The sequence below is a fragment of the Suncus etruscus genome, chromosome 3 (assembly GCF_024139225.1).
Source record: "Suncus etruscus isolate mSunEtr1 chromosome 3, mSunEtr1.pri.cur, whole genome shotgun sequence".
Classification (NCBI taxonomy): domain Eukaryota; kingdom Metazoa; phylum Chordata; class Mammalia; order Eulipotyphla; family Soricidae; genus Suncus; species Suncus etruscus.
The window spans coordinates 38,409,953-38,425,208 of record NC_064850.1 but is presented as its reverse complement, the minus strand read 5'-3'; the positions used below and the strand labels follow the sequence as shown (position 1 = coordinate 38,425,208).

At 47.5% G+C, this 15,256-nt stretch overlaps 2 protein-coding genes across 2 annotated transcripts; both read left to right on the top strand.

Moving 5' to 3' along the window:
• Positions 1–1,477: 1,477 nt before the first annotated feature.
• LOC126004282 (alpha-1-antichymotrypsin-like) lies at positions 1,478–4,518 on the top strand. Its single transcript, XM_049770742.1, has 4 exons — positions 1,478–2,114; positions 2,520–2,796; positions 3,545–3,692; positions 4,267–4,518. The coding sequence occupies exons 1-4, from the start codon at positions 1,478–1,480 to the stop codon at positions 4,516–4,518; spliced, it is 1,314 nt and encodes a 437-aa protein (XP_049626699.1).
• A 1,259-nt stretch (positions 4,519–5,777) lies between these two features.
• LOC126003644 (kallistatin-like) lies at positions 5,778–15,217 on the top strand. The gene is given in 6 exon segments (XM_049769930.1): positions 5,778–5,790; positions 7,545–8,163; positions 12,096–12,245; positions 12,248–12,365; positions 13,625–13,772; positions 14,748–15,217. Coding segments are annotated over 5 exon segments (1,233 nt in total). The 5' UTR covers positions 5,778–5,790; the 3' UTR covers positions 14,946–15,217.
• Positions 15,218–15,256: the final 39 nt, after the last annotated feature.

Below are 15,256 nucleotides of genomic sequence, written 5' to 3'. Positions count from 1 at the left end.
GTAAGGAAGGGGTTTTTGAAATGGCCAAAAGACACATGAAAAAATGCTCCACATCACTAATCATCAGGGAGATGCAAATCAAAACAACGATGAGATACCACCTCACACCACAGAGAATGGCACACATCACAAAGAATGAGAATAAACAGTGTTGGCAGGGATGTGGAGAGAAAGGAACTCTTATCCACTGCTGGTGGGAATGCCATCTAGTTCAACCTTTATGGAAAGCGATATGGAGATTCCTCCAAAAACTGGAAATTGAGCTCCCATATGATCCAGCTATACCACTCCTAGAAATATACCCTAGGAACACAAAAATACAATACAAAAACGCCTTAGAACATTTTAAAAAAAATCTTATTACTTGGTAACAACTCTAAATTCATGGTAGTTTTCAAAGTAGGGAAGGAGGTCCATGTCTTTTAGCTCTGGCTTCCCTGCATTCCATCTAGCATTCCCCAGCATTGCTCCTATGAATCTATGGGCATTTGCCCTTTGAGCACACTGGCTTTAGAGAGTATAGGGGGAACCTTGGAAATATATGGATTGGAGAAGTATCTAGATGATGGGACAGACAGATATGGGGTAGTGGGCACAGACAGCCCTCCTCAAATTGATTGCAGGGATTCTGGGAATTACCCTGGCAGGGAGGCTTCAGGGTAGGTTCATCCTTCAGAACTGGAGTGCTGATCTCCTTGGATGCCAGCTCATAGCAGGCTGGTGGTCAGGGTAGAGCTGAGACACAGAAGTGGAGAGATGGGGAGGTTTCCCAGCTGAAGCTCAGGGACTTCATTGTACTTTGGCTGCAATCAGGGAGAAGCAAAACAGGACAGGACAGAAGGAGGGACAGGAGATCAGACAGTAGAGTGGAGGCGTGTCCTGCTGGCTTATGTGGGCACTGTCTGACCCACCTCAGCAGTCTCTGCCTGCACAATCTGAAGGTCCTTCATCTTTGCTCTGATCACACAGCTGCAGTGAGAGTAAGTCCAGGGGTTGGTTCCAGAGGATATGGAAGAGACAGAAGTGGATATAGTTAATGGAACTTGAGGGTGTGGAAGGACCAGGTTGGGGCAGACTTCATGGATTTACAGAGCTACAAAGCTTTGGGTGTACCCAGCTGAGCAATAAAGCTCTCATAGGGAAAAGCCCCTTACCTCTGTGGCCTGGGACCAAACTCTCAGCCCACAGAGTATCGAACCTCAGTGTCCTTATAGGTAAGTGTGATGCCACCCTCCTGCAAAGCTATAGATGGGGATGGCTGAAGTCTCCATTACTCCTGACATGGGGCTGTGCTAGACATCCCTGCACAGAGCACCCTACCTCCACAGATGGGCCAGCCTATGGAGCCCAGCCACGGGAAGTGGGACAGATTCTAAACTTCCAGGAGCCAGGAATTCCCAGCTCAACTTTTTGTGAGCTTGGACCTGGGCTGTGACCATTCATTGCTACATTTGCCTTCCAGACTAAGGGTGGACGCATGTCTCCTCTGCTGGTCCTGCTTCTGGGGTCTGCACTCTGGCCCCATGTCCTCTGCTACTTATCAAACAAGAAAGCACTATGGAAGGATCCCCAGGATAAATTGTGGTACGAGGGTCCCCGTTTGGACATCCTCAGTCTACTCCGGAGTAACATCGACTTTACTTTCCGCCTCTACAAGCTCTTGGCAGCACAGAATCCCGGGGAAAACATCATATTCTCTCCATTCAGTGTCTCTGTGGCTTTGGCCTTGCTATCTCTGGGGGCCCACGGCTCCACCCATACACAGATCCTCAGGGGCCTCAAGTCTGACCTCTCACATTTCCCCGAGGCTGAAATCCACCGGGGCTTCCAGCTGCTGCTGGGTCTCCTGAGCACACACAGGACCCCCGTGCAGCTGAATGTGAGCAGCGCTGTGTTCCTAGATCATCAGCTTGGACTTCATAGACACATCCGTACAAAGACCCTCAAAAAGTATGGCTCCGACATCATTCCCATCAACTTCAAGAAGACTTACAATGCCATGCGACTCATCAATGAATATGTGGATCAGAAAACCCATGGGAAAATACCGGACCTGGTCAAGGACTTGGACTCACGGGCCAAGTTAATGCTAGTGAACTGTCTCTTCTTTAAAGGTGATGTCACAGGTTCTGGGAGGGAAATGGGCTTTCATAAGAGTCCTCGGGTTGCTCTACCCTGGTTCAGTCAGCTTCTAGGTCTGTGTCACAGGCAACTTTGCAGGTCTTAACCCTCAGGAGGGCCAGCTGTGGGTTCTGGGTGCAAAACTCAGGCATGATCCCCATTCCCAGCACTGTACATTGAGGGGAGCAGACCAGGCTCCCAGGCAACACTAAAAGCATGATCCACATTGTAAAGGGGTCCCTTTTGGTCAGAAACCTGTTTCCTCTGTTTAGCATGACCAGCCCCTATGGCCCAAGGTTCCAGCTGCCTGGCTCAACCCTGGGTACAAGGGAATCTGGGCAGAGCTCACAGAATGGGCTACTCAGAGACAGTTTCTCTACCATTCTCTCTGCCTCCAGCCAATTGGAATATACACTTCGACCCCAAGCTGACCGTCATGTCCAAATTTGTCGGGAGCAAGGTCAGCAATTTGCAGGTGCCCATAATGACAGCCAAGAATGTGCAGGTGCCGTACTTCCGGGATAAAGCACTGGGCGCAACTGTGATGCAGGTTCAGTATTCGGGCAACAGCATCTTAGCTCTTTTCATCTTCCCTGACTCTGATCGTCTGGCCGCGGTGGAAGCTGCTCTATTCCCTAGCACTCTTCAACGCTGGAGAGAGAAGCTTAAGATAAGGTACTTTCATCCCATCTCTGCAGGTCCCCTTCCTGGGTCCTCACCTCCCTGTGCCCACTACCACAGTACCCCACCAACATGAATCTGTGTTGGTATCTCCGGGTGGGTGCACAGTTGAGGATTCCTGGCTCTGGATACCTGTGAAGCTCTAGGGGTGCCAAAAAAGATGGAGGATCATCTTCTGCTGAGAGAAACTTGCTTTGGGGTGCAGTAAGGACTCCAAAACAACCCAGCACTCACTTGCCTCTTCCAACACAATCTCAAGAGAGTGGGATGGGGGAAAGAGAGATGATCAGAGAGGGCTGGGGAGAGACAGTCCTGGGGGCACTGTTGCCTAAGCCAGGATATAGTCACTCACTTATTCACTCACTTACACATTCACTCACTAACTCATCTGCTTGCTCACATATTCACTCAATCACTTATTTACTCCCTCTTTCATTCATTCATTCACTCATTCAATTTCTCACTCAGTCATGTATTCACTCACTCACTCACTCACTCAGTCTCTCACTCATTCTCTCACTCATTTGCCCACTCTTTTATTCTCTCAATTCTTTTATTCACTCTCATAGTCATTCACTGACTCACTCATTCACATATTCATTCATTTGGTCACTAATCTACTCACTCACAGGATCCAACCAAATCCATTCATTCACTCAGAATGGGGGATGATCCCTGAGCTGAACCAGACCCCAGGCTCTTATTCATAGCCTGAGTTACTCAAGTTTTCTTTGGCTCCCAGAAAAATGACCCTGCAACTGCCCAAGTTCTCCATCTCCGGGAACTACAACCTGAAGCCTGTCTTGAGCAAACTGGGCATCCACCAACTCTTCTCCAAGTGGGCAGATTTTTCCAGCTTTGCCAAGACCAGAAACGTGTTCATTTCCCAGGTGAGCTGAACCTGCAAAACCTCAGGCCTCTGAGGTTGTCATGGTCTGGGTAGCTGATGCACAGCGGTGAGTCAGTGATTGCTGTGTTTCCTTTGACCTCCCTATTTCCCTGGTACTCTGATGGACTGCCACCTTCTCCTGCCCAGGGATCAATCCAGGCCTTCCAGCCTCTGCTCCTATACCATGAGATGGGCTCAGTATTGGGTTTGACACTGCAGAGAGCTGTAGCAGGAACAGCTCAGGAGTAGTGGAGCCTTTTGGGCTGTGCCGAGATGCCCTTAAGGGATAGAATACAGACCTGCTCAGACCCCCCAGAGCAGAAATGTTGATTCCCACCAGGGTGGCTGGACACATCACACCTAGTCATTGGTCAGTGGAAACAGTGCAGATAGGAGGGCAAAGCCTGGCTGATAGCTGGGTTCTAGGGAAACATGAGGCAGGAATTTCCACTGCTCTGCCCCAGGGTTGAGTTTAGCAGCTGGCTCCCACCACAGAGGCTCCATCTAGGTGCTAAAGATAAGCACAGCTCCTGCTTTTCCTGCCCCTGCTGGTGACAGCTCTGTGTCTTTCACAGGTGGTCCACAATACTGTGCTGTCTATGTCTGAGAATGGCACAGAAGCAGCAACAGCTACAGGTTTCAAATATGTCTATCAAACCTTCAATGGGAACACAACGATTATGGATGTCAGCAGACCCTTCCTCATGGTTGTCCTCTCTGAGGACACACAGAGCATCCTTTTCCTGGTCAAAATGACCAACCCCCAGGAGACCACCACTCTGGCACCAAGCCTGGACTTAAAACAAAAGCACAAGATCTTGTATTAGTGTTCTACCGAAGAGCTCTGCCCCTGTTTCCCCTGAGTCCCAGTGCCTCCCCATGTCTGTGTCCTGCAGGGGACAATAGTCTGAGCAATAAAGACCTTCAGCAGCACCCAGCTGGCCTGTAGCCCTAGGTGTGCCTGGGGTGACCCTTCAGCTCCCTGCCAAGATCCAGCCAATAATGACACCCAGTCTGTCAACTTTGGGCCCTCCATCCTCAAGACTTCTTCCAGGCTCTGAACTGGTGGCCTGGATGTGCAGGCAGGGGGAAAGCTGGCACTCAGTTGCTTTTGACCTCACTGAACTCTGGGTACCAAGTTAGGGTCCATTCTGTCCAGGGGCCCAGGTGTTATCACTTGACATGGTATGCAAACAAGTCACTCTCATGCCTCACCTGAGCTGCCACCCCTGCTAGGACACCTTCCTCCCTGCCTCAGCACCCCAACCTGGGACTACATCAAACTAAAAAGCTTCTGCATGGCGAAAGAAACCCTACTTAATGCAAGAAGACAGTTAACAGAATGGGAAAAAATCTTTTCACTCAACATATCAGATAAAGGGCTGATATCTAGAACAAGAATGTCACCGTGCCAGGTCAGTACAAGCTGCCTCCCAGTTTCTGTTCAGTTCACAGCCCCCCTGACTATCCCTGGGAGGGTCATTACTGTAGGAAAAAACAGTGTCCTTGGATATCTCCCATGAAAGTTGGTCAAAAATAGAAAGAAGAAATAACTCAGTCAGACACTGGGAAGTGTACTCCTGAGTGAGAGCCTTAGAAGGGACAGACACAGAATGTGTGGGCTACAAAAAGACACTATATCTGAGAAAAGACAACTGCACAAAGACAGGAATAACTAGAAATGGTCTTACATGGGGGGATATTAGAGGTATGGAGCTAGGGTAAGAATGAGGGGACACCAGGACAATATTGGGGGGATATGGACACTCTGGGGAAGGACATGAAGGGGCTGTGTTAGTCATGAAACCATGCCCAACAGCGTTGGAACCCACGTACAAAAGTACAATTAAAGACTTTGAAATAAAATCTCAAAAATTTGAAGTGGAGGGGAGCCTATGTGGGGGAGGGTGAGGGGCTCATATGAATCAGACTTACTGCCTCTGCCCCACCTCAGTTATTCATCAATTATTACCCAACCAGAAGTTAGTCAATGGTGCTGGACAATCTGGCTAGGGCTCCTGTGCAGATAAACCTGGTGAGACGCCTCGGGTCACCCCTAAGAGCAGGAGACACCTGCCCGCTGCACAAGGGACTCTGCTGTGAGTACCTGGGAGACCATGTTGGAGACAGGAGGGTGGGGAACCTCATATCTGGATTTGGGGAAAGAGGATCTGGCATGTATTACTCATGCAGGAGCATTTGGAGCAGGTAGGCTGAACCTTCTCCCTAGAAGTGAGACATCATAGGACTGCAGGGTCCCCCTAGTAGCCCACCAAAGTAAATGGCTGCACCATTCCCCACAACCTCAGAATAGCTTTGTCCAGACCAACAGTATATGGGCCAGGTGGTAATGAGATCGTCCCAAAAAGAGAGCACAAGAAATGGGGCAGTGTGGGTTTGAGGCAGGCAAGAAGCAGTACTGGAGTTGAGGGGATAAACCAAAGGTGGCAATGGACCTAGGGATGGGTCACATGCTCTTACCAGCTGTGGGCCAGAGGACAGAGCAGTCAGGGGTGTCTGTGGTGCCCAAGGTCAGGGAGTCCTCCAGCCCCTCTCACACCCCGATTACCTCAGCCCGTGCACCCTATCTGGCCCCTGCTTAGAAATCTCTTAGGAACTCAGTGCAGTGGACAGAGGGTGACTACTCCTGGGGCTGAGACACTGAATAGGAGTATGGGTTCAGCCTGGCATGTGCCTGATCTCTCTATGGCCAACCATTTCTCTTAGAGTCCCTGAGCCATGCCAGAAGTTATTCTGAGCAATGAGTCAGGTGTAAGCCCTGAACATCACTGAGATTGGGTCCAAACCACAAAACAGAAACAAAAACAAGCAACAAACACAAACAAACAAAAGATGTGTGGACAGAGGGAAGAAGTTACATGTGGAGAGAATGTGGTGACATGGACCAAGGTGCATAATCCACATTTTAGTGGCCTTGAATAAGTTTTCTATGCAATACAGTCCCTCTTTCCACTACACCACCAGGCTGTGCCACAATCCAGCTGGGTGGCAATGGTGTGAGCAGTGTCAGCCAGACAAAGGTCTTTTCTCTCAGGTTCTCCAGAAATATATAGGCTGGTGTAACCGGGGGGGGGGGGGGCTGGAAACTGGAGGAGGGGCTCTCAAGCCTGAATTTGGGGTGATAAAAAGGCTAGGCAGAGGTTAAGCACCAAAACTGGGCTGGGTGTGAGGACTAGACTCTATTAGATGTTAAAGAGGGTCAGAGAGGATTTGTGGGGGACATTGTGTCTCCTATTTGGGGCAGGTAGGTTTGTTCAAAACAGGGATGAATCCACCTGCTATGACTGAGTGAATCATTAATGACAGTCAGGGTCCTATTTTTCTTTCTTTTTTTGGGGTGGGGGTCACACCTGGCAGTTCAGGGATTACTCCTGGTTCTATGCTCAGAAATCCCTCCTGGCAGGCTCAGGACACCATATGGAATGCCAGGATTTGAACCACCATCCTTCTGTATGCAAGGCAAACACTTTACTTCCATGCTATCTCTCCAGCCCCAGGGTTCTATTTTTCAAGGAGTTGATAAATACTATTACTTGAACATTTCTTAGGCCAGCTGGATATAATGAGTGCACATACGGATAGTGTTTAGTGTCAGGGACATTGGGAGTTTGGCACTCATGCATGGTCTCCTGATATGAGTGAGTTTTGGGAAACACTTGTGGATTTATGGGGCAGAAGGAGGAGCCACAAATGAGATCCTGGACCCCTTGTTCTGTCTCTGTACCTGTTGGGTCCTGTTGAATCTCTATCTCCCATTCTGGGTTTATGGTTCCATATCTCAGTAGTTGGGTGATCCTAAGAACTCCTTGGATACTCTCTCTTTCTGCTGCAGATGAAGAAGCTGTGCCCACAGATCATGCATCTCACCCCACTCCTCCTTCTCTTGGCTATGCTCCTGGCCTTTTCTCATAGTGTGCAGTTTCCACATGATGAGAACTCCCCCAGCCTCAAGATTGCCCCAAGTAACACCAACTTTGCTCTGAATTTCTACCACCTAATCACAAGCAAGACACCCCAGGAAAATGTCTTTTTCTCCCCACTGAGCATCTCAGCAGCCATTGCCATGCTCTCACTGGGGGCTGGCTCATTCACCCGCACCCAGATACTCCAGGCTCTGGCCTTCAACCTCACTGAGCTGTCTGAGGCTGATATCCACCAGGGCTTCCAGGACCTACTGTGCACCTTCAACCTTCCCAGTAGTAGCTCAAACACCAAGATGGGCAGTGCCTTGTTCCTAAGTGATGGTCTCCAGCCACAGAAGAAATTCCTCACAGACACCAAAGAGTTTTATGAGTCCAGTGTCTTCCAGGTCAACTTTGGGGACACTAGGGGCACGACAAAGCTGATCAATGATCACGTCAGTAATGAAACTCAAGGCAAAATCACAAATTTGGTGTCTGGGCTCAGTCAAAATACACTGATGGTGCTGGTGAATTACATCTATTTCCAAGGTAGGAGCATCTGTTTTGTACCTTATCTCTCCCATGCATGTGCTGGCTCATGACATTGAGGAAAAAGATGCCAAAGGATCAAATGAAACATTAGATGGGCACTACTTGCACAGAATAGGATATTACTGTGTCAGAGGAGTTAACTGTTGTGCCAGGCTACCTTCATTTACCCTTATGTATATTTTCTGGCTGTTCTCTGTATGCGTGACAATCATGTCCATGATGAGTTAAGTCTCCTGATCATCAGAAGGTTCTTAAAAGCAGCAGAGATACTGCTCTAAGTTTTGCAACTTAACAACAGGGTAAATAGGTTATTTTATTTAACTGAGGTCAAGATGAAAGTTTACTTTGAGAGTGAAGAAATATTTGTTTTTTAAAGAACAAGGCCAAAGGGATGAGTAAGGTCCATCAGTCCAGCCAAAATCTAAAGAACCACCTCCTTCTGGGAAACAAAGACTTTTTGGTACACAAAACTGGTTCATTCCCCATTTTTGGTTACTATTGTTCCAAGCAAGGCATGTCTAATGCTAGGGCAAGATGACCTCTGAACCTTTCTTTTCCTTTAGTCCCTTGGCAAAAAATGTTTGCTAATACCTGACTGATATGTATATTCTCAACAGTTACTTGTATGTCAATAACATGATCCCAAATAACACTTATTTATACTCATAAATATGACTATATGGGTATATTTTCTAATATAGTGTCATCTTCAGCCCCACTGATGTACACTGTTGTGTTGGGTGTTAGAAAGAGGGAGCTGAGGCCAGTGAGGTGGCACTAGAGGTAAGGTGTCTGCCTTGCAAGTGCTAGCCAAGGAAGGACTACGGTTCCATCCCCTGGTGTCCCATATGTTCCCCCCAAGCCAGGGGCAATTTCTGAGCACTTATCCAGGAGTAACCCCTGAGCATCAAATGGTGTGGCCAAAAAAAAAAAAAAAAAACAAAAAAAAAAGAAAGAGGGAGCTGTGTTCTTCTGAAAAGAAAGATGTTCACACTCCTGCTGAACCTGCATTTTGCATTATTCCCATGATGGTTTTACAGTCTTCTAAAGCAGTAAATAAAGGGATCAGATGCAAAGGTAGCAATGGATTTCTCTCATCTTCCCACATCAAGGCAACTAGTGATTACAATTTAACCTGATTCCTTCTAATCTTTCTCTCACTCTCCTGTGAGAACTTGACTGAAGCTGAGCTCAGTGTTGGGACAGTTTTGTACTATGATTCATTAGATCTCATTACAGGACATAGACACCTTGAATTTCAGAGGAAGAATGAGCTCTAGAGTTAGACCTTGTATATATGTGGAAAGAAGTGGGCAAGTCAAGGTCTGGAGGAAGAAGCACAAAGAAGGGGACAAACAGGCCACAGAATACGGGATGTCTGGGGCTTCTCAATGATCTATACTCAAGCATGGCCAATCACTACAGTGGTTGCCTCTAAGGGGCACTGAAGAGAAATCGTGGCCAAGGTTGATGAGTGGACTTAGAGCTGATCCAAAGAACATGGAGAAGAGCATGAATGAGCTGATGCCCAGTCTCTCTCCCAGGTCTCTCAGACCTGCAATGCAGGATGGAGTCTCCATCTCATCCTAATCTTTGCACCAGCTTGAATTTAGGTGGACAGGAGCAGCTTCTGGGAAAAAGTTTAAGTTATCCTGCTAAGTTATCTATGCTATGCTTTTGATGTGTCTTTTCAAGTGTACTTGAACACTCTTTAAAAATACCTTATTTATAGTGACAGGAATAATTTCATGGAAGTGGCAAAGCATGGAGGGAGGTTCCTGTCCCTTTGATATGGCTTCCCTGGGATACTGTATAGAGGATCTGCAGGGCAGGAGATAACAGGTCACTGGCATGTCTTACTATCCTACTGGCTCCCATGGTGCTGGTGTCATGTATGAGGTGGTGTGTGTGTATGTATATTTGTGGATTTGTTTGTTAAGTCCTATTTTTTGTAAAGCATTGTGTCTTCATGATAGTCTGCAGGATTTTATTCCATGAGAAGGAGAATGAAAATGTACCATTATCTTATCTCAGCCCCAAGTATGGTCAGTAATAACTTGATCTTTCCTGAGAGACATGGTATCTAGCAACACTTCCTGTCACAGAAAAGGACTTTGTCCCAATTGATAACCCCAAGGTCCAAGTCCCAAAGTGCTTCTGTGGATCTACAGGCATTTGCTATTTGAATCCCCTGGCTATGGGATCAGAGCAATGGTGCAGAGTGGTAAGTCATCTGTATTGCCAGCTCTAGCCTAGGATGGACCACGGTTCGATTCCTGGCATCCCATATGGTCCCCCAATCCAGGAGCGATTTTTGAGTGCATAACCAAGAGTAACCCCTGAGTGTTACCAGGTGTGGCCCCAAACAAACAAACAAACAAACAAACAAAATAAATGAATCCCCCAGCCTGAGAGTGTATGGAAGACACTTAGAGAAGGATGGATTGAAAAAATACCTGGATGATGATACAAACAGACACCCTTATGGGCAGTGTTCACAGCACTATCCTCCCCCTACATCTCATGCATCTTTATTGGAGGTGAAGTTGAGTCTCAGGTGTCAAAGGCAAGTCAGAAGCTTTAGAGCAGGGGTCTCAAACTCAATTTACCTGGGGGCCGTAGGAGGCAAAGTCGGGTTGAGCCAGGGCCGCATAAGGGATTTCGCTTACCAAATATTCACAATAAAAAATCGCATTAGTAAGAAAAAAAATCACAAAAAGTCACATTAAACATTTGCATACCCCGAACGGAACTGCTCAGGGTATGCGAATGTTTAATGCTATTTTTTTCTACTAATGCGATTTTTTTTTTGTGGTTTTTGGGTCATACCCGGAAGAGCTCAGGGGTTATTCCTGGCTCCAGGCTCAAAAATTGCTCCTGGCAGGCACGGGGGACCATATGGGACACCGGAATTTGAATAGATGACCTCCTGCATGAAAGGCAAACGCCTTACTGCCATGCTATCTCTCCGGCCCCACTAATGCAATTTTTATTGTGATTATTCGATAAGCGAATAATCGCAAATACTGCGATATTTGAAGGCCGGCCGCTGGCCACAAAATGTTGTACAGAGGGCCTCAAATGGCCCGCAGGCCGCGAGTTTGAGACCCCTGCTTTAGAGTATAATGAGGAGAGTGTTGCCATAACCTCAATGCAGGGAACCTTTCTTAATAGACTCGGAAGATCTACCTAAAGAAAAGTGTGCTAGTTTTTCTGTCATCAAAGTTCTGCCTCTGTATCTGCCAAGCTCATGATAGGCAAAGAGAGTTTGTAGGGAAAAGAGGAAGTGGGGCTCAGAGAAGATACCTTAGGACATCCAGGAAACAGCCCTGTATACATAGGGATCCAAACAATGATGAAATGTCAAAAACAGGACATCTTGTTGGCCAGTCAACCTCCATAAAGTTACACAACCTCCTTTGCATGTGAGATGAGTGGTGCTTCTATATATAGGACCATGTCAAATAATTTGGACTACAATATTTGGGGGTGATCCACGGCCAGGATTTGGTTCTGTAGTAGAGCCATAGTTGGAAGGCTTTGGCTTCTACTGCAAAGAGATTGACAAGGGAAAAATGTGCCAAATTTAATGTTCAAGATGCATCACCATCTTACAGTGAAGACTGGGACCTCTCAGTTTAGAAACTAATCATAAGCTTGAGAGATATAAGAAACGAAAGCTATTGCTTTGTCTACAAGGAGCTCCACCAACTTTGATCCCCAAACCTCCGAGAAACACTAAGAGAAACTTAATGATAGATCTAAGAGTAGTCCCGGAACCAGATGGACTTCATAATCTACAAAATCTACATATGGAAAAACGATTTTAATATGCCCCATTTAATCTATTCCCAGGCCCATGAGGTATCCTGGTAAGTGTTGGCTGGTGAGTACACAGAGACCCCACACTTCTTTTCTTTCTATGTCAGCTAAGTGGAAGACATCATTCGATGCAAAATTGACACAACCTGGAGACTTCTATTTGAATGAGAATACAACAGTAAAGGTTCCCATGATGTGGCAGATGGCATTTCACTGGTACCTGAGGGATGAACATGTGCCCTGCTCCGTGCTGCAATTGGATACCAAGGTGATGCCAAGGCACTCCTCATCCTTCCTAACCCTGGCAAGATGGAGGAGGTGGAAGCCGCCTTGACTCTACAGGTGCTAGAAAAGTGGAAGCACTCACTCCGGAAGAGGTGAGCAGGGGCTCCCTAGCACTGATGGGGAGTTGGGACCTTGAGCAGTCACCAGTGTGGGAAGCCTTCAGCAGGCTTTTCTCATGCCCCCAACCTTTCTCTGGAGTCTCTGAATCAGAAACTCCTTTGCTTATTCATGACAGTTCTGGCCACAAAATCTGATTTTAACCCTTTGCTACCAGAGAATAAGGCACTGTTAGTCTTCTGGTGTCTGGCAGTCACACATCTGAGTCAAGTGCAGGACCTCAGGAGTGGTCTATGCCACTAGATGAGTCAGTAGCTCCAATAAAGAAAACATAGTCAGATGGCATGTGGGGGCTTGAGAACCTCCATGGCTACCAGAGGAAAAAAAACCAGGAGGGCTTCATCACCCTTTGAACATGAGTGGGAAGTGAAAAGGAATGTTGGGCCAGAGGAATAGTTTTAACCATTGATAGTACAGGGCTCAACACTGTGATGGGATTCAATTCCTGGACCAACATGGTCCTCTGAGCATCTTCAGATATGTCCCTGAAGAACCCTGAGCACTGCTGTTGGCCCAGGTAATTCCAGGTACTGCTGTGCTGATGATCATCTCTACATTCTCAGATCCTCATATTTATCCACCTGCTCAAGCATTCCCCGAGGTCTCTGCAGTCTCTTAAATTTCTCATGGGAGGCTTATAGGTGCACATAAATTAAACAAAGGAAAGGGGAGGGGAGAGTTAGAAAGGGAAAAGATGGGAAGGGAAGTAAGGGAAAGAAAGTGAAGGGAAAAGGAAAGAAACTGGAGGGGAGTAGTAGCATGGAGAGAGGAGAAGAGAGAGGATAAGAGAAGAGAGAATAGAAGAGTGGGGGGAAGAGTGGAGAGTGAAGGGGAGGAGATGAATAAAGAAGAGAGAAGGTCCAACACTGCCATGGACTACTGTAAGTATAAAGTTCCTTCTTCCCCAGTGTAGAGAAATTTCATTTAGGAATGGACTGCTGAGCTTTTCCCCAGCAAGTGTCTCTCTGGACCAGCAAAGACAACTCCAAAATCACCCATGGGGAGTCACTCTGTCTGGTTCCCAGAAAGCCCCCCACTATAAAATAAAACAGTAATCCCCAAGTTCTCTGGTGAAATCTGCAGGAAGAGAGGACACTGGGGATGGCCTGACCCAGAGTTCAGGACAGCAGCACTGAGAATGGAACCAACTAAAACACAGTGAAGAAGGGATAGGCTAGGGTCTATTCTGTGTCCAGAGCTGACCCAGGCTCCGTCACCCCAAACTATATTATAGGACTGTCCAGTTGAGCCTGCCCAAGTTCTCCATCTCGGCCTCTTACGAATTAGACCAGATCCTGCTCCCTTTGGGGTTGACTGAACTGTTTTCTTCACAGTCCAATTTTTCTGGCATCAGCAACCAGCAGAACATGATGATGAGTCAGGTGAGTCCTCAGGGTTCTGGGTTCTGGGACAGGAACTCAAAGAGCATGGAGTTGCTGGGCAGTGGGTGAGGGCTTGTTCTGCCTCCACAAGGGATCTCAGGACCTGATGTCCTGAGGCCTCCACTGGGGACAGGGGTGCTGACCCCCCACCCAGCCCCATGAGTCTTCAGATAGTGAGACAACACTTTCTGCAGTCTGTTAATATGCCTAGGCTGATGGGAGAACTGACACAAAGAGAGGGAAAATGAGAGGGAAATCAGTCAATGAGAGAGAAAATGTGTGAGGGAAACAGTGTCAGTGAGGGGAGACCCATTGTCAGTGCCAAGGGAAACTGTGTTAGTATGAGCAGACACAAGGTTATGGGAGAGGACATGATGTTGGTGTGGGGACAGGATGTCCATATGAGGAAATACTGTTGGTCTGAGGGGACACTATATCAGTGTGAAGGGACAGAGTGCCAGTTTGAGGAGACAGTGTCTGTGTGAGGAGACACAGTGTCTTTGTGAAGGGAAACAGCATCAGTGTGAGGAGACAGTGTCAGTAAAGGGGACACAGTGCCAGTAAAAGAATACACAATGTCAGTGTGAGGAGACATAGAATCATAGTGTCAGTGACATAGTGTCAGTGTGAGGAAACCATGTCAGTTTGTGGATACACATAATCAGTGTGATTGACAAACTCTCAGTGCAAGAAGAGACAGAAGTGCACAGTGATACAGTACCAGTGAGGACAGACACATGCCCTCTTGTGAGGCAGACACCATGCCCGCCCTCCTAAGAGCAACTTTGGGCAATGAATGGCACTTAGCACTGAGCAACTGGTGCCCATGAAGATCTGCCCACATCACTACCCACCTCACCCCACTTTCAGCAGGAGACTCTTGTGGCCATGAGGGTCAATGGCCCTGATCCTCTCCCTAGCACCTCCCCTACCCCCACTGCTGTGATCTCAGCTGGTCCTTGTGCTTCCTCCCAGGGCTTCCGCAAGGCTGTGCTGGAAGTGGACGAGCAGGGAACCAAGGCCGCTGCAGCCACTAGCTTCCGTATGGCGTTTAAGTCTCAACCTCGACACCACATTTTAAGTTTTGACCACCCCTTCATCGTGGTAATCTACTCCAGTAACACTGATAACATCTTATTTATGGGAAAATTGGTGAAGCCCACAATTAAGTAGTCCCCCATCTGCCCTGGCTCATCGAGGAAGAGTAGACCCCAACCAGAGGCTTGCAAGGATTAGCAGACCTGAGGGTGCTGAGTCCAGTTCTAAGGTTTTAGCTAATGGAGCAGTGGTTCGTCCTAGATGGCTGTGGGAAGCTCTGTGCATCTGTGACCAAAGAAAGTGGTGGAGATCATTTTAAGCACTTGTGCCATTCAATGAGATGCTCACTCTAAGAATCGGATTTTATCCTTGCACATGAAGACACAATAAATGGACTCTTTTCTTCAGACTGTATTTGTGTACCTTAATCCCAACCCCAACACAGG

What these genes read in the sequence shown, in the direction of transcription:
- LOC126004282 (XM_049770742.1), top strand. Translation starts at nt 1,478, where the DNA reads ATGTCTCCTCTGCTGGTCCTGCTTCTGGGGTCTGCACTCTGGCCCCAT. An exon ending in GAACTGTCTCTTCTTTAAAG is followed by an intron (nt 2,115 to 2,519) that starts GTGATGTCACAG and finishes CTCTGCCTCCAG; the next exon opens with CCAATTGGAATATACACTTC. An exon ending in AGAGAGAAGCTTAAGATAAG is followed by an intron (nt 2,797 to 3,544) that starts GTACTTTCATCC and finishes TTTGGCTCCCAG; the next exon opens with AAAAATGACCCTGCAACTGC.